General features: G+C 52.3%; 1 protein-coding gene across 1 annotated transcript; it reads left to right on the forward strand.

The window, feature by feature from the left end:
* The first annotated feature begins 1,882 nt into the window (after window positions 1-1,882).
* Window positions 1,883-11,663, forward strand: LOC144489770 (G1/S-specific cyclin-D1-like). Its single transcript, XM_078207630.1, has 5 exons — window positions 1,883-1,939; window positions 6,631-6,846; window positions 7,544-7,703; window positions 9,170-9,318; window positions 11,514-11,663. Exons 1-5 carry the CDS (start codon window positions 1,883-1,885, stop codon window positions 11,661-11,663), a joined length of 732 nt encoding a protein of 243 aa, XP_078063756.1.
* Window positions 11,664-18,388: the final 6,725 nt, after the last annotated feature.

Here is an 18,388-nt window from a genome sequence, read left to right on the forward strand (position 1 = left end):
CCTCCATCTGAACTGTTGGGATTCTGTGATTCTGAGTAAGGTGGAGAGGGCGGGAGGTTTAGGGTGAAAATTCCAGAACTTGGGGGTGAGCCATAGAAAACGTAGGAACATAGAAACTAGCAGCAGAAGTAGGCCATTCAGCCCTTCGAGCCTGCCCCGCCATTCAGCATGAGCATGGCTCCCACACCTGTGGACACTGAAGACATGGTTGCCGTATTGTGGAGTGATTAGGATTGGAGATTATACAAGAGGCCAGAATTCGAGGGGCACAGATATCTCGGAGGGTTGCAGGGCTTTGGGAGATTAGATTCCAAGAGGCAAGACCATTGAGGGATTGGAAACAAGGATGGGAGTTTTAAAATCCGGGTGCTGCTCGATGGGGAGCTGATGTAGACCACAGCGGGGGGTGATAGAGGAAAATAACTCACTATGGGTCAAGCGACACATGGCAGAGGTTGGAATGAGCTGAGATTTCTGGAGGATACAGTGTGGGAGAACAGCCAGGAGCGCGTTAGAACATAAACACAATGCCACCGTCCAAACTACCCAAAGTACTGGAAACAAAACACAGCAGCTCAGGAAGCTGTTTCGTTGCTTCCTGCACAGGGAAACTGGAGGATGGGAAAGAAATAGCCATTGTCGTGAGAAGGGACACACTGAATAATACAGACGGGAGACACTGACTCTCACACACAGATTAGGAATTTACCCAAACCCAGATCTAAAATGTGTGAGTGTGAGAGTGTGTGTTTGTGGGAAGGTGTGAGAGTGTGTGTGAGCGTGTGTATGAGCATGTGTGTGTGCGTGTATGTGTGTGTGTGTGTGCGAGTGAGTGTGTGTGTGTTTGTACACACACACGTGTGTATCTTCATGTGTGCGTGTATCTCCCTGTGTCTCTGTGTATCTGTCTGTTTATATATCTGTGTGTGTGTTTGTCTCTATGTATCTGTGTGTCTGTGTGTGTGTGTGTATCTGTGTGTCTCTGTGTCTGTGGGTGTATTTCTATGTATCTGTGTCTGTTTTTCTGTGTGTGTGTGTGTGTGGGTGGGGTGTCAGCCCCCTCTCTCCCCCCATATCTGCTGATGTTAACTGAGAGACTGGGGTGCACTGACTGAGAGACTGGGGTGCACTGACTGAGAGACTGGGGTGCACTGACTGAGAGACTGGGGTGCACTGACTGAGAGACATCAGCCTCCCCGTGGGGGATCAGCCGGGGTGGTGGCGGTGGTGGGGAGGGATATGTGTGTGGGGGGGGGGAGAGGGGGGCGTTTGTGTCTCAGTCAAAAGCGCTCATTGTCAGGGGGACGAAAGTGGGGGCAGAGAGGGGTTAAAAAAACTGAAATGGAAGCTCTTTAAAACCTGTCAGCTGGGAAAAAGTGACGGAGTAACAGAGTGTGGGGGAGGGGGGGGGGGCGGGGAGAGGGTGGGGGTGAGGGGGGGATGGAGGGAGAGGGTGGAAGGGGGGGAGGGCATAGACTTGAGGCAACCAACCGTCTCCTTGGGATTTAAATGAGTGGCATTAGGGCCCATTCATTCACAAGGTGCAGTGTGTAGCTATTTCATTGTAATTGGACACAGAGGGAGTGCCCTCCCTCCCCACCATAGTGGGTCCCGGGCCACAGAGAGGGACGTGTGTGTGTGTGTGTGTGTGTGTGTGGGGGGGTGCTCTGGGTATATAAGTGAGGGACTGAGGCAGGGGGTCTGCAAAAGTTTACCAGCGCAGGTTTGAACTGACATGGAAGCAGAGGGCACGGTGCTGTGTACAGGGTCAGAGCGTGTGTGCCAAGCACTGCCAGACCCCTGCTTGCTGCAGGAACGCGTCCTGACCAAGTTATTGGAGACGGAGGAGAAATATCTGCCAGACAGGAGGACCTTTCCATCGATGCAGCGAGAGATTCAGCCCCACATGAGGAGCAGGCTAGCTGGCTGGATGCTGGAGGTTTGTAATCCGGGGAGCAGAGAATACTGGGGACAAAAATACTTTTTAATGCATTAATTCATGGAGTATCCTTTATCCGAAAGGGGTGATTGCATTCCAGATTTCAGATAATTCCGGTTTTTGGGATACCACCTCAGCTTACATTACGGTAACCATAGAGGTAGTCGTAGAGGCGGGTACAATGTTGCCTTTTGAAAAGCGTTTAGACAGTTACATGGGTAAGATGGGTATAGAGGGATATGGGCCAAATGCGGGCAATTGGGACTAGCTTAGGGGTTAAAAAAAAGGGCGGCATGGACAAGTTGGGCCGAAGGGCCTGTTTCCATGCTGTAAACCTCTATGACTCTATGACTCTAACCTCAGCCTAGGCTGGGTATAGTCTAAATGTATGGGCAGCAAGGTGGCACAGTGGTTAGCGCTGCTGCCTCACAGCGCCAGGGACCTGTGTTCGATTCCCGGCCTCGAGTCACTGTCTGTGTGGAGTTGCGTGTTCTCCCCGTGTCTGCGTGGGTTTCCTCCGGGTGCTCCGGTTTCCTCCCACAGTGCAAAGATGTGTGGGTTAGGTTGATTGGCCATGCTAAATTGCCCCTTAGTGTCCACAGTAAGAAGTCTCATAACACCAGGTTGAAGCCCAACAGGTTTATTTGGAATCACGAGCTTCACCTGATGAAGGAACAGCGCTCTGGAAGCTTGTGCTGCCAAATAAACCTGTTGGACTTTAACCTGGTGTTGTCAGACTTCTTACTGTGCCCACCCCAGTCCAACGCCGGCATCTCCACATCATAGCTACCTTAGTGTCCATGGAGATTAGTAGGGTAAGAATGTGGGGTTATGGGAATAGGGCCTGGGTGGGATTGTTGTTGGTGCAGACTCAATGGGCTGAATGGCCTCCTTCTGCACTTTAGGGATTCTCTGAAAAGGATTGTTTCTTGCGCACAATACAGACAAAGCATACTGTTCATAGAGTACATAGGGGAGAAAGAAAGGAGAGAGTGCAAAATGTAGTGTTACAGTCATAGCTAGGGTGTAGAGAAAGATTAACTTAATATAAGGTAGGTCCATTCAAAGGTCTGATGGCAGCAGGGAAGAAGCTGTTCTTGAGTCGGTTGGTACGTGACCTCAGACTTTTGTATCTTTTTCCCGACGGAAGAATTTTGATTTGATTTGATTTATTATTGTCACATGTATTAGTATACAGTGAAAAGTATTGTTTCTTGTGCGCTATACAGACAAAGCATACCGTTCATAGAGAAGGAAATGAGAGAGTGCAGAATGTAGTGTTACAGTCATAGCTAGAGTGTAGAGAGCACATTACTGCGAGGTAGGTCTGTTCAAAGGTCTGGTGGCAGCAGGGAAGAAGCTGTTCTTGAGTCGGTTCATACGTAGCCTCAGACTTCTGTATCTTTTTCCCGACGGAAGAAGGTGGAAGAGAGAATGTTTATGCCTTGTAGCTTTGACAAAAGGGTCATCTGGACTCGAAACGTCAGCTCTTTTCTCCCCTTACAGATGCTGCCAGACCTGCTGAGATTTTCCAGCATTTTCTCTTTTGGTTTCAGATTCCTGCATCCGGAGTAATTTGCTTTCATTATGTGGTGGTGGAAGAGGGAATGTCTGGGGTGCGTGGGGGCCTTAATTATGCTGGCTGCTTTTCCCGAGGCAGCGGGAAGTGTAGACAGAGTCAATGGATGGGAGGCTGGTTTGCGTGATGGATTGGGCTACATTCACAACCCTTTTGTAGTTCCTTGTGGTCTTGGGCAGAGCAGGAGCCGTACCAAGCTGTGATACAACCAGAAAGAATGATTTCTATGGTGTATCTGTAAAAGTTGGTGAGAGTCATAGCTGACATGCCAAATTTCCTTCGTCTTCTGAGAAAGTAGAGGCGTTGGTGGGCTTTCTTAACTATAGTGTCAGCATGGGGGGGACCAGGAGAGGTTGTTATACAACCAATGAAACAGAAGTGAGTTTTAAAGTTTATTAGTGTCACCAGTAGGCTTACATTAACACTGCAATGGAGTTACTGGGAAAATGAATAAACAGATGGGAATTCGCTGAAGGGAAGCAAAGTTCAGAAATTGACCAATAATATTGACATTATAGAGAGTCAGCTGCTGCTACAGATAGTTATAGAATAGAATAGCCCAATCAGACTGTGTCAGCTGTGCCTGTGCCACAGACAGTTGTGACTTCAAGCCCCCATCTAGAGTCTCAATCACAAAGTCCACACTCCTGGGAGTGCTGCACTGTCGCAGGTGCAGTCTTTTGGATGATTTACTTTATTTGATTTATTATTGTCACATGTATTGGGATACAGTGAAAAGTATTGTTTCTTGCACGCTATACAGACAAAGCATACCGTTCATAGAGAAGGAAAGGAGAGGGTGCAGAATGTAGTGTTACAGTCATAGCTAGGGTGTAGAGAAAGATCAACTTAATGCGAGGTAAGGTCCATTCAAAAGTCTGACGGCAGCAGGGAAGAAGCTGTTCTTGAGTCGGTTGGTACGTGACCTCAGACTTTTGTATCTTTTTCCCGACGGAAGAAAGTGGAAGAGAGAATGTCCGGAGTGCGTGGGGTCCTTAATTATGCTGGCTGCTTTGCCGAGGCAGCGGGAAGTGTAGACAGAGTCAATGGATGGGAGGCTGGTTTCTCAAGGTTTGGTCAGCCTTCTTCGAGGTGGATGTAAAAGATTCCATGGCATTGTCTCGTGGGGGGGGGGGGAAAGCAGTGCGAGTTCTCCCTGGGGTCCTGCCCCAATAGTTATACCTTGAAAACCACATCACACACAAAAAAACAGATGATGTGGTCGTTATCGCATTGCTGCTTGAGGGATCTTGCTGTGCGCTCAGTGGCTGCTTGTGGGATCTTACTGTGCACTTGGTGCCTTGTGGGATCTTGCTGTGCACTCGGTGGCTTGTGGGATTGTGCTGTGCCCTCGGTTGTGTGTCTGCTTTTGCAGCCGTGATTGGAAAGAGTGTTACAATTCGCTGAGGTTGCAGAAAGGTGCTATGTGAATGCAACTCTTCTACTGCAGGGAGTGAGGCCATTCTGCCTATCGATACTGGCTCTTTGGAAGAGTTACCCTCTTCCCCAAGCTCTGCAAAACCCTTTGGGCTATTTATCTCATTCCCTTAATTAAAAACCTACGTCCATACAAATTAGGAACAGGCCATTTGGCCCTTCGAATCTGCTCTGTCATTCGATAAGATAATGACTGATCCATTTGTGACCTTAACTCCACATTCCTGCTTCAACCCCCCCTTCTCACTCCCCCACCAACTTTTGCTTATCAAAAATATGCCCACCACCAGTAACCACTCAGTTATAGTTAAACAGGGGAATGGCTGTCGAATCTGGTGATAAGGTTAGAATCATAGAATCTCTACAGTACAGAAGGAGGCCATTCGGCCCATTGAGTCTGCACTGACTCTCCGACAGAGCATCTTACCCAGGCCCACATTCCGGCCTCGGGTGACTGTCTGCGTGCAGGTTTCCCCGTGTCTGCGTGGGTTTCCTCCGGGTACTCCAGTTTCCTCCCACAGTCCAAAGGTGTGTGGGTTAGGTGGATTGGCCATGGTAAATTGTCCCTCAGTGTCTAAAGATGTGTAGGTTAGTAGGATCGGCCATGCTAAATTGCCCCATAATGTCTAAAGATGTGCAGGTTAGTAGGATTGGCCATGCTAAATTGCCCCTCAGTGTCCAAAGATGTGCAGGTTAGGGGGATTGGCCATGCTAAGTTGCCCCTCAGTGTCCAAAGATGTGTAGGTTAGGTGGATTGGCCATGCTAAATTGCCCCACAGTGTCCAAAGATGAGCCGGTTGGGTGGATTGGCCATGCTAAATTGCCCCTTAGTGTCCAAAGATGTGCAGGTTAGGTGGATTGACCATGCTAAATTGCCCCTTAGTGTCCAAAGATGTGCAGGTTAGGTGGATTGGCCATGCTAAATTGCCTTTTAGTGTCCAAAGATGTGCAGGTTAGGTGGATTGGCCATGCTAAGTTGCCCCTTAGTGTCCAAAGATGTGTAGGTTAGGTGGATTGGCCATGCTAAATTGCCTCTTAGTGTCCAAAGATGTGCAGGTTAGGTGGATTGGCCATGTTAAATTGCCTCTTAGTATGAGGGGGATTAGTCGGGTAAATAAGTGGTTATGGGGATACGGCCTGGGTGGGATTGTTGTCGGTGCAGGCTTGATGGGCCGAATGGCCTCCTGTAGGAATCGTATCCTATCCTATTCTCCAAGCCAGGCTCCCGCCATTAGACAGAGTTTGCAGTGAGGAGCAGGCTAATGTATCTCATCTGTTTTCCTGACAGCATTGATAAAACTCTCTACACTCAGCTCTTTCAGCCGCTGAGTATTATACCGTGTGGAATTATCATTGAAAATGGGCGGAGGGGTGATTATTCATTCAGAAACAGGGACCTTCGACCACTAGCTGCTGTGAGTCACCGAGACTCCAGGTCCCATTTGTGTAAGAGCTGTTTAATCTCTGTGTTCGTGAACTGCGAGTCCCTAACGTCTAAATTCCCCTCGTTGTCAACTCACGGACAGCCTCTCTGACTGAATCGTCCTAATATCTCTTCACGTGGTTTCGGTGTCAAATGCTGTCTCCAGCTCCCGTGAGGCACCTGCTTCACCACCTTAACGGCGCTATACAAGTGTAGTTGTTGTTGATGTGGCTTGTGTTTCTGGCACGGCAGGTTTGCGAAGAGGAACACTGTGAGAAGGAGGTGTTCCCACTGGCGATGAACTACCTGGACCGCTTTTTATCGGCAGTGCCACTGGAGAAGTCGAGGCTTCAGTTGTTGGGCTCGGCCTGTCTGTTCCTGGCCTCAAAGCTCAGGGAAACACTCCCGCTTTCAGTGGAGACCGTCTGCGCCTACACGGCCCACTCGTCCAGGCCGGAGGAGCTGCGGGTAAGTCACTCACGTCGACTTGTGAGGCGCCAGACTTGATTCCCGGATTCACTAGGCCCCAAATCACCGGTTCACTAAGCCCCAAATCCCGGGCTCGCTCAGCCCCAAATCACCAGTTTACTGGGCCCCAAATCCCAGGCTCGCTAGGCCCCAAAGTCTGTGCTCGCTCGCCCCCAAAATCTGTGCGCACTAGGCCCCAAAGTCTGGACTCACTAGGCCCCAAAGTTCAGGCTCGTTAGGCCCCAAATCCCTGGCTCACTAGGCCCCAAATCCTGGGTTCATTAGACCCCAATCCCCGGTTCGCTAGGCCTCAAATCCCAGGTTTGCTAGGCCCCAAATTCCAGGCTTGCTAGGCCCCAAATCCCAGGTTCACTAGGCCCCAAATCCCAGGTTCGCTAGGCCCCAAATCCCAGGCTTGCTGGGCCCCAAATCCCAGGCTTGCTAGGCCCCAAATCCCAGGCTTGCTAGGCCCCAATGGATGGAGGGGACGGAGGGGAGGAGCCCCTGGTCCAATTCTAGCCCCCATTAGCTGTTATCCGCTGACTCTGCACAGACCGGGGGGAGCGGGAGGGTCTCAAACCTAGGAACTGAGGAACGAGGAGGTCAAAGGTCCTGACTCTCAAGCCTGGGCTTGCCCCTGCCTCCGCGACATTGTTGGATTGTGCGTCATGTCGTTTTCCCGTCTCTGTCTGTCTAGGCGATGGAGCTGCTGCTTCTGAACAAGCTGCAGTGGGACATCGCAGCCCCGACGGCGCTGGAGTTTGTGGAGCGTTTAATCGGAGCCATGGGCCTGGCCAGGGTCAAGGAGCAAGTGGTCCGCAAGCACACCGAAACCTTCATCGCGCTTTGCACAATAGGTAGCCATGGACACCAGGGACCAGCACTCCAATTACTGTGACTGAACCGGGGCGGTTTGGGGGGACAGCAGGGGGGTGGTGGGGAGGGTGGGGGTGGAAATGAGGTGGCGAGGAGTGCTCCTGAGGGTCTCCACCAGAAATGGGGAGACTCCACCATAGCGGTAATCCCACTGGATTAATAATCCGGCAGAACCATGCTGACCCGTGTTCGAATCCCACCATGGCAGCTGGTGGAAATTTAAATTCAATTCAATAAATCTGAAATGATAAAGCTCGTCTTGCTAATGGTGACCGTAAAACTACCATCGATTGTTATAAAAAACACATCCGGATTCATAGGCCCCAAATCCTAGATCGCTAGGCCCCAAAACCTGGGTTCACCCGGCCCCAAAGCTTGGGTTCACTCGGCCCCAAAGCCTGGGTTCACTCGGCCCCAAAGCCTGGGTGCGCTAGAGCCCAAAGCCTGGGTTCACTAGGCCCCAAAGCTTGGGTTCACTAGACCCCAAAGCCTGGGTGCACTAGAGCCCAAAGCCTGGGTTCACTAGGCCCCAAAGCTTGGGTTCACTAGACCCCAAAGCCTGGATTCACAAGGCCCCAAAGCTTGAGTTCACTAGACCCCAAAGCCTGGGTGCACTAGAGCCCAAAGCTTGGGTTCACTCGGCCCCAAAGCTTGGGTTCACTAGACCCCAAAGCCTGGGTTCACTAGGCCCCAAAGCCTGGGTTCACTGGGCCCCAAAGCTTGGGTTCACTAGGCCCCAAAGCTTGGGTTCACTGGGACCCAAAGCCGGGGTTCACTGGGACCCAAAGCCGGGATTCACTGGGCCCCAAAGCCCAGGTTCACTGGGACCCAAAGCCCGGGTTCATTAGACCCCAAAGCCCGGTTTCACTAGGCCCCCAAGTCCAGGTTCACTGGGCCCAAAGTCTGCATTCACTAGGCCCTCAATTATAAAGCTCATCTCGCTAATGGTGATTGTAAAACTATCATTGATTGTCATAAATAACCCATCCGGATTCACTAGGCCCCAAAGCCCCTTTAGGGAAGGAAATTTGCCGCCCTTACCTGCCAGGGACCTGGGTTCGATTCCCGGCTTGGGTCGCTGTCTGTGCAGAGTGCACGTTCTCCCCGTGTCTGCGTGGGTTTCCTCCGGGTGCTCCGGTTTCCTCCCACAGTCCAAAGATGTGCGGGTTAGGGTGCATTGGCTGTGCTAAATTGACCCTAGTCAATCCCTAGGGGATTAGCAGGGTAAATAGGTGGGATTATCGGCAGAGGGCATGGGTGGGATTGTGGTCGCTGCAGGCTCGATGGGTCGAATGGCCTCCTTCTGCACTGTAGGGATTCTACGATCCCGTGAAAGAGTAAAAACAAACTCAGGATTCCACCCCTTGGGCCCAGAGGAATCACGGATTTGGAACAAGGTGAAAATATCAAGTGACTAATTCCGGCAATCCTTTCTTTCTCGCCCCAGATTATAAATTTGTCTCGTACCCGCCATCCGTGATTGGCGCTGCCAGCCTCGCCGCTGCGGTGACCGGCCTACACCTGGGGCAGCCTGGGCTCTACCTCGCTAACTGGGAGCTCACCGACTGCCTCGCGCGCTCCATCCGCTGTGATCCAGTAAGTACCACCGCGACACCCTCACGCCCCTGTCACACGGCCGTCAACCTCCCACACCGGCCATTGCCACTGGAATCCATCAGGTTGGATCTCCCTCGCTGGTTGATCATAGAATTCTACAGTGCAGAAAGAGGCCATTCAGCCCATCGAATCCGCACGACCTCAATCCCACCCAGTCCCTATCCCCATAACCCCTTGCATTTACCCTAGCTAGTCCCCCTGACACTATGGGGCAATTTAGCATTGGCCTATCCACCTAACCCGCACATCTTTGGAGTGTGGGCGGAAACCGGAGCACCCGGAGGAAACCCACGCAGACACGGGGAGAACGTGCAAACGCCACACAGACAGTGAGCCAAGCCGGGAATCAAACCCGGGTCCCTGGCGCTGTGAGGCAGCAACACTAACCACCGTGCCACCGTGCCGCCCTTAAAGATCATGATAGATTGATCTTCTATCTCAACTCCATCTTCCTGCTCCATCCCTACGTCCCTAATTCTCCCCATATCCACAAATGTTGGGCAGCACGGTAGCGCAGTGATGCACCTCAAGATTTGCAACACTTCTCCCGCATCCGGGGGGTTGGGGGGGGCGGTGGGGGGTGGTGGTTGGGGCGGGGGGGGCTTCGCTGACAACTCCCACACTCCCAGAAGAATGCATTGAAAAATCTCTTGCCCGCCTCTCTCATTCTCCCCCAATCTCCCACTCTCTGCCCTCACTCTCCAAGCCCCTCTTGGAGCTCCCCCCCAGCGCTGGTACCAAGCAAGTGCAGCAGAAGGCCATTCAGCCCATCGAGTCTGCACCGACTCTCCAACAGAGCATCTTACCCAGGCCAACCCCTCACCCATTCCTGTAACACCAAGGATTTATCCCACTATTCCCCCTAATCTACACACCTTTGGACACTAAGGGGCTAATTTAGCATTGGCTAATCCACTTAACCTGCACATCTTTCGGACTGTGGGCGGGATCTGGAGCACCCGGAGGAAACCCACTCAGACACGGGGAGAACGTGCAGACTCCACACAGACAGCGACCCGAGGCCAGAATTGAACCTGGGTCCCTGGCACTGTGAGGCAGCAGTGCTAACCACTGTGCCGCCGTGCCTCCCTGAATGAGACATTCAAACTCAGGCTCCATCCATAGAACATAGAACATTACAGTGCAGTACAGGCCCTTCGGCCCTCGATGTTGTGCCGACCAGCGGAACCAATCTAAAGCCCCTCCAATCTACACTATTCCAATATCATCCATATGTTTATCCAATAACCATTTGAATGCTCTTAATGTTGACGAGTCCACTACCGCTGCAGGCAGGGCATTCCACGCCCTTACTACTCTCTGAGTAAAGAACCTACCTCTAACATCTGTCCTATATCTCTCACCCCTCAATTTAAAGCTATGTCCCCTCGTGCTAGCCATCACCATCCGAGGAAAAAGGCTCTCACTATCCACCCTATCTAATCCTCTGATCATCTTGTATGCCTCTATTAAGTCACCTCTTAACCTTCTTCTCTCTAATGAAAACGACCTCAAGCCCCTCAGCCTTTCCTCATACGATTTTCCCACCATACCAGGCAACATCCTGGTAAATCTCCTCTGCACCCTTTCCAACACTTCCACATCTTTCCTATAATACGGCGACCAGAACTGTACGCAATACTCCAAATGCGGCCGCACCAGAGTTTTGTACAGTTGCAGCATGACCTCCTGGCTCCGAAACTCAATCCCTCTACCAATAAAAGCTAACACACCGTACGCCTTCTTAACAACCCTATCAACCTGGGTGCCAACTTTCAGGGATCTATGCACATGGACACCCAGATCCCTCTGTTCATCCACACTACCAAGTATCATATCATTCGCCCAGAAATCCCCTGTCCTCTTCTCGAAGGGGGGTGTTTGGGGGAAGAGATGTTTCTCCAGCGTGCTGGAGCCAATACGTACCCCTCAGTTAACATCACAAAAGCAGGTCAGCTGGTCATATTATATGGGATCGTGCTGTGCAGAAATTAGTTGCTACGATTATACATGACAACAGCGACTATGCTTTGAGATGTCCAGAGGTTGTGAAAGATGCTACGTAAAGGCAACTCCTTTGATATGTGAATAATGAAGTGGTGATTTGGCTCCTGGTCAAAAAATAGGAGAGAGTTTGATGCTAACTCCAATCTCCGTTCCTCCCCCGTCCACAGGAGTGTTTGCGAGCCTGTCAGCAGCAGGTTGAGATTGCCCTCCAGACCCGGATAAACCAGGCACAGCGGGACGCCCTACCTCAGCCCGCAAAGTCCGAGGAGCTGGAACGTTCCAGAACACCCACGGACATTCAGGACATAAGCTTGTGATGACAAAGACAAGAGGCCGAGGGGTGGGGGTGGGGTGGGGAGGACGGGGTGGGGGGCGAAACACAGGCCGGGTCTCCAGTTTCCATCAGGGACCCAGCACCAACTCTGGCCTTGGTGGATTGCGGTTCTGGGGAGAAGTGTGGGTCTGAGACTAGCGTGACAGACGGGGTGAGACTTTGGGGTCATGATTTGAGGATCTGGGATGGGGGGGGGGAAGGGGAGTGTGGGAGACACCTCATGGGAATCGTGACTGGGACTGAACCCAGAATGTGGGCCAGGGGAATGAGGGGATTAAGCTAGCAGGGAACAGGAGGAGGCCATTCAGCCCCTCGCCTGCACCTCTCTCCCAGTTCAATCCTGGCCAATCTCCACCTCATCTCCATATTCCCTCTTTAACTCCAATTCCCTCAATACACCGAACAACAAAGATGTCATCACCTCAACTCTTGAAAGGACTCTGGAAGCAGCTTTCCGGGTGGGACTTGCTTAGCAGCGCCAGGACTGAGTGGTGGCCACAGCTGGTCTCCAAAGATGCACTATTGGGTCTTGGTCCTCAGGTCAGTCTGGGGAGTTTGGATGGAGTTTGGCAGACTCCATCAAGGGGGTGTGGGTTTGAGATGCCAGGGGGAGGCGTAAAAGGGGGGGTTACAATTTGGGGTGAGGGGGGAATCACCCGTCACACTCGCTGCCCGGGCCTTCAGACAGCTCGTTCAACTATTTCAATATTTAACTATTTATTTGACTTGTTTTAATTTAAGAAAGAATTCTGTATTTAAGTTAATGTTTTAATTTAATGTTCGTTATGTTCATCGTCGCAATAAAGTTCGCTGACTCTGTTTGTTGTCCAATGTCTACCAAGTTGATCCGCACTCGCACTCTCCACCAGCACGGGTTTGCTGAACCGTCATACTCCCTCTCTCGTCCTACACAAGACTCGGCATCAAGTGACAATTGGTCATAGAATCCCTACAGTGCAGAAAGAGGCCATTCGGCCCATCGAGCATGCACCGACCACAATCCCACCCAGGCCCTATCCCCATAACCCCATGCATTTACCCTAGCTAGACCCCCTGACACTAAGGGGCAATTTAGCATGGCCAATCCACCTAACCAGCACGTCTTTCGGACTGTGGGAGGAAACCGGAGCACCCAGAGGAAACCCATGCAGACACGGGGAGAATGTGCAAACTCCACACAGGCAGTGACCCAAGCTGGGAATCGAACCCGGGTCCCTGGCGCTGTGAGGCAGCAGTGCTAACTACTGTGCCACCGTGCCGCACAAAATGTTTGTAGATGTGGTGCCAATCAAGCGGGGCTGCTTTGTCCTGGATGGTGTCGAGCTTCTTGAGTGTTGTTGGAGCTGCACCCATCCAGGCAAGTGGGGAGTATTCCATCACACTCCTGAGTGGTGCCTTGTAGATGGTGGACAGGCTTTGGGAAGTCAGGAGGTGAGTTACTTGCCGCAGTGTTGCTAGCCTTTGTAACAGCGCTGAAGGGAAGAATTGGCTTTCAGTTGCTGGCTGGACAGTGAGGTCTCCCTCTGTAACTATCCAGCATTGCAGCATCAGCTGTGCGTCACTTGTGTGTGTGCAGTTACGGCGTCCTTATCTGAAGAAGGATATCCTTGCTGTAGATTTTATAAAATAAACTTTAAAAAAGTTTATTTATTAGTCACAAGTCGGCTTACATTAACACTGCAATGAAGTTATTGTGAAAATCCCCTGGTCGCCACACTCTGGTGCCTGTTTGGGTACACTGAGGGAGAATTTACCACGGCCGATGTGCCTAACCAGCACATCTTTCAGACTGTGGGAGGAAACCGGAGCACCCGGAGGAAACCCACACAGACACGGGGAGAATGTGCAGACTGCACACAGACAGTGACCCAAGCCGGGAATCGAACCCGGGTCCCTGGCGCTGTGAGGCAGCAGTGTTAACCACTGTGCCAATATGTCACTGTTGTAGGGTAGGGAATTTTGGCAGATAGGAAGAGATTAATCTGACAGGGTGAGTTGGAGAGGGGTGGCAGGTTTGGAGCAGAAACACTAGTATGGACCAGTTGGGCCGAATGGCCTGTTTCAGTGCTGTAAGATCTATGTGATATGAAGTTCTGATGTTCTCACACACACACAAACACACACTCACACACACACACTCACACACACACACTCACACACACACTCACACTCACACACACTCTCACACACACACACACACACACACTCACACTCACAGACACACACACACACACATACACACACCCACATACACACTCACACACACGCACTCACACTCACAGACACTCACACACACACACACATACACACACACATACACACTCACACTCACACTGACACACACATTCACACACACACTCACACACACACTCACTCACACATACACGCACACACAATCTCTCACACACACACTCACACACACACACACACTCACACACACACACAGAGACTCACACACACACACTCACACTCACTCACACACACTCACACACTCACACACACACTCACACGCACACACACATGCACACACACTCACACACACACATGCACACACACACACTCACACACACAGAGACTCACACACTCTCACACACACTCACACCCACTCACACTCACACAGAGACTCACACACTCTCTCACACACACACACTCACACTCACTCACACTCACTCACACTCACACACACACACACTCACATACACACATTCACTCACACACACTCACACCCACTCACACTCACACAGAGACTCACACACTCTCTCACACACACACACTCACACTCACTCACACTCACTCACACTCACACACACTCACATACACACATTCACTCACGCACACTCACATGCACACACACACACACTCACACACACACTCACTGACACACTCACACTCGCACATACACTCACACACACACTCACACTGACACACACACTCACTCACACACACTCACTCACACACACTCACTCACACACACACACACTCACACACACACAATCACACACAGGGTGCTGCTGTTTATTGTTCCATTCACACGAACAGCAGTAACCTCCCTTAACCACCAGATGGTGATGCCATCCAACAAATGAACTCTGCTCAATTTCCACAACACTCAAGAATCTCGACACTGTCCAGGACAAAGCAGCTCTCCCAATGGGTACCCCATCCACCACCTTAAACATTCACGTCCTCCTTCCCATTCAAGAGGGGAACGACATGAGGAATGGCAGACAATATTAGGGCTCTTTGACTGCGGGAGAAAGCACCTTGGAGGCGATCCTTCGGGGGGGAAGGGGGGGTATGAAGGAATGGATACAAAAACGGCACGGTGGCACAGTGGGTTAGCACTGCTGCCTCACAGCTCCAGGGTCCCGGGTTCGATTCCCGAGCTTGGGTCACTGTCTGTGTGGAGTTTGCACGTTCTCCCCGTGTCTGCGTGGGTTTCCTCCGGGTGCTCTGGTTTCCTCCCACAGTCCAAAGATGTGCGGGTTAGGTGGATTGGCTGTGCTAAATTGCTCCTTGGGCCTGATTTTACCATTTTCATTCTAAGTGCTGAATCTGGGGGCAATTCAGATCCGGTTTGGAAATCTGTTTTCAGGCGCCCCCAGACGCACTCAACCTGAAAATCAAATCGCGGGTCTGAATCGCGCTGTGGGTGGGGCTTAACACGCCCGGAACGATCGGAGCTCTGAACTGCGCATGCGCATTTAGAACAAAAATTTGACAATGTGCGCCCGTGTCAGATCGCTCACGGGCTGCAGAAAGCGGAGAAAGCGGCTCGGGAGCGAAAAGTGGGAGAGATGGCCCCCACAGACATCACTGTCCCCCTTATCAACGCTCCCCCCCCCGCTACCCAGACCGATCTCAACCCCCTGCCCCCTTCCCCCCCCAACGATTGCCCGCAGAGTGGCAGCGGATCCCCCTGCCCCCCCTCCCTCCCCCACGACCCCACCAGAGATCCATCTGCACCCCCCCCAAACCAGTGAGTGATCGGGCCTCCTCTCTTCCCCCCAGAGATACATCTTACCCGCTTCCCTCCTCCCCCCCCCACCCCCCCCCCCCCCCCCCCCCCAGAGAATGGTTTGGCCTCACATACCACCCCCCAAACAATGATCTGGCCTCACTCACCGTCCCCCCCCCGTCCCCCCCCCCGCCCCGAGAATGGTCTGGCCTCAAACTCCTCCCCCCCCAACCAGAGAATGATCTGACCCACTTCCCTCTTTCCCCCCACCACCGATCTGAGTCAGAGAGCTGTTGGAAGCTCTGAGTGCTCCCTTCAGCATCTGGAGCGCCCGATTCAGACTTTTATTCAGCAGGTTCATTACAACGCGTTTCCGGATTGGCAAACGTGGTCATAAAGAGAGAAATGGTGATAATGTTGGGCGGACAGTTCATTAATTCAATTTAAATGCATGCAAATGCATTTAAATCGCCGTTGCACCCGTTTTGGGCGCAAAGCGGGTTTCAGTAAAGTGGCAATCTGCGCGGACCTGGGTGCGGATCAAGTTAATGGCCTCACACCCGGCTTTACCACGTTTTCACGCCTGTTCAATGGTAAAATCGGGCCCTTAGTGTCCAAAGATGTGCAGGTTAGATGGATTGGCCATGCTAAATTGCCCCTTTGGTCCTGATTTTACCATTTTCATTCTAAGTGCTGAATCTGGGCGCAATTCAGATCCGGTTTGGAAATCTGTTTTCAGGCGCCCCCAGACGCACTTAGCCTGAAAAAAAAAATCGCGGGTCCCATTCGCGCTGTGGGCAGGTCTTATCGTGCCCAAAACGATTGGAGCTCTGAACTGCGCACGGGCAGTTGGAAAAAAATTTGAAAAAGCGCGCCCGTGTCAGATCGCTCACGGGCCACAGAAAGCAGAGAAAGCTGCTCGGGAGCGAAAAGTGGGAGCGATGGCCCCCACGGACATCACTGTCCCCCTTATCAACACCCCCCCTACCCAGACTGATCGCAACCCCCTGCCCCTTCCCCCCCCCGCACTGATCGCCCGCAGAGTGGCAGTGGACGCCCCTGACCCCCCTCGCCTCCCCACCAGAGATCCATCTGCCCCCCACCAGTGAGTGATCGGGCCTCCCTCCCCCCCACCAGAGATCCATCTGCCCCCCCCCCGCCACCAGTGAGCGATCGGGCCTCCCTCCCCCCCACCAGAGATCCATCTGCCCCCCCCCCCCCCCCCCCCCCCCGCCACCAGTGAGCGATCGGGCCTCCCTCCCCCCCACCAGAGATCCATCTGCCCCCCACCCCCACCAGTGAGCGATCGGCCCCCCCCACCACCAGAGATACATTTTACCCGCCTCTCTCCTCCCCCTCCCCCAGAGAACGATCTGGTCTCACTCCCCCCCCCCCCCGCCCCCGCACCCCCGCAGGGGAATATCTGATCCGCCTCCTCCTCCCTCCCCACCAGATAACGATCGGCCCTCCCCCCCACCACCAGACGACGATCTGGCCTCACTTCCCTCCCCCCCCCAACCAGAGAATGATCAGACCCACCTCCCTCCTCCCCCCCCACCGCCAATCTGAGTCAGGGAGCCGTTGGAAGCTCTGAACTCACCTCTTCAACAGCTGGAGCGCCCGATTCAGACTTTTATTCAACAGGTTCATTTTGGTGCGATTCCGGGTCGGCGAACGCAGCGGTAAAGGGGGATAAAGTTGGGCGGGCAGTTCATTAATTCAATTTAAATGCATGCAAATGCATTTAAATCGCCGTTCATAGAAATCATAGAAACCCTACAGTACAGAAAGAGGCCATTCGGCCCATCGAGTCTGCACCGACCACAAACCCACCCAGGCCCCACCCCCATATCCCTACATATTGTACCTGCTAATCCCTCTAATCTACGCATCCCAGGACACTAAGGGGCAATTTTTAGCATGGCCAATCAACCTAACCCGCACATCTTTGGACTGTGGGAGGAAACTGGAGCACCCGGAGGAAACCCACGCAGACACGAGGAAAATGTGTAAACTCCACACAGACAGTGACCCGAGCCTGGAATCGAACCCAGGTCCCTGGAGTTGTGAAGCAGCAGTGCTAACCACTGTGCTACCGTGCCGCCCGTTTCGGGCGCGAATCGGATCGCCGCCATTCCCGGGTTTCAGTCAAGTGGCCATCTGCGCGGATCACATTAATGGCCTCACACCCGACTTTACCAGGTTTTCGCGCCCGGATGCAATGGTAAAATAGGGCCCTTCGTGTCCAAAGATGTGCAGGTTAGGTGGATTGGCTATGCTAAATTGCTCCTTAGTGTCAGGAGGATCAGCAGGGTAAATACGTAACGATCGGGGGATAGGGCCTGTTGTCAGTGCAGGCTTGATGGGCCAAATGGCCTCCTTCTGCGCTGCAGGGATTCTATGAAAGCCGAGATGCTAGACAGTGTTCACGAGGACACTGACCATTAGAAGGTTGGGCATACTGAGCACTGACCACTGGGAGGTTGGCACACAGGGCATTGAGCCTGGGAGATTGGACATTAGGCCCTGGCATTGGGCAGTGAACACTGGACACACAAGGTTAAATATGGACCAGCTTTTCTGTTTCCAAACCTTTGGAAGACATCTGGATTAAACACACTTGTGACGGGACTGTACCTTTAAAAAATGCATTTTAATCATGTTTCTCTGCAGGATGTTTTGTCGGCACCGTGTTGTCTGAAGCCGGTGTCCTTTATTGTTACTGAAGGAGTATAATTAACATCATGTTT

The sequence above is a fragment of the Mustelus asterias genome, unplaced genomic scaffold (assembly GCF_964213995.1).
Source record: "Mustelus asterias unplaced genomic scaffold, sMusAst1.hap1.1 HAP1_SCAFFOLD_2530, whole genome shotgun sequence".
NCBI lineage: Eukaryota > Metazoa > Chordata > Chondrichthyes > Carcharhiniformes > Triakidae > Mustelus > Mustelus asterias.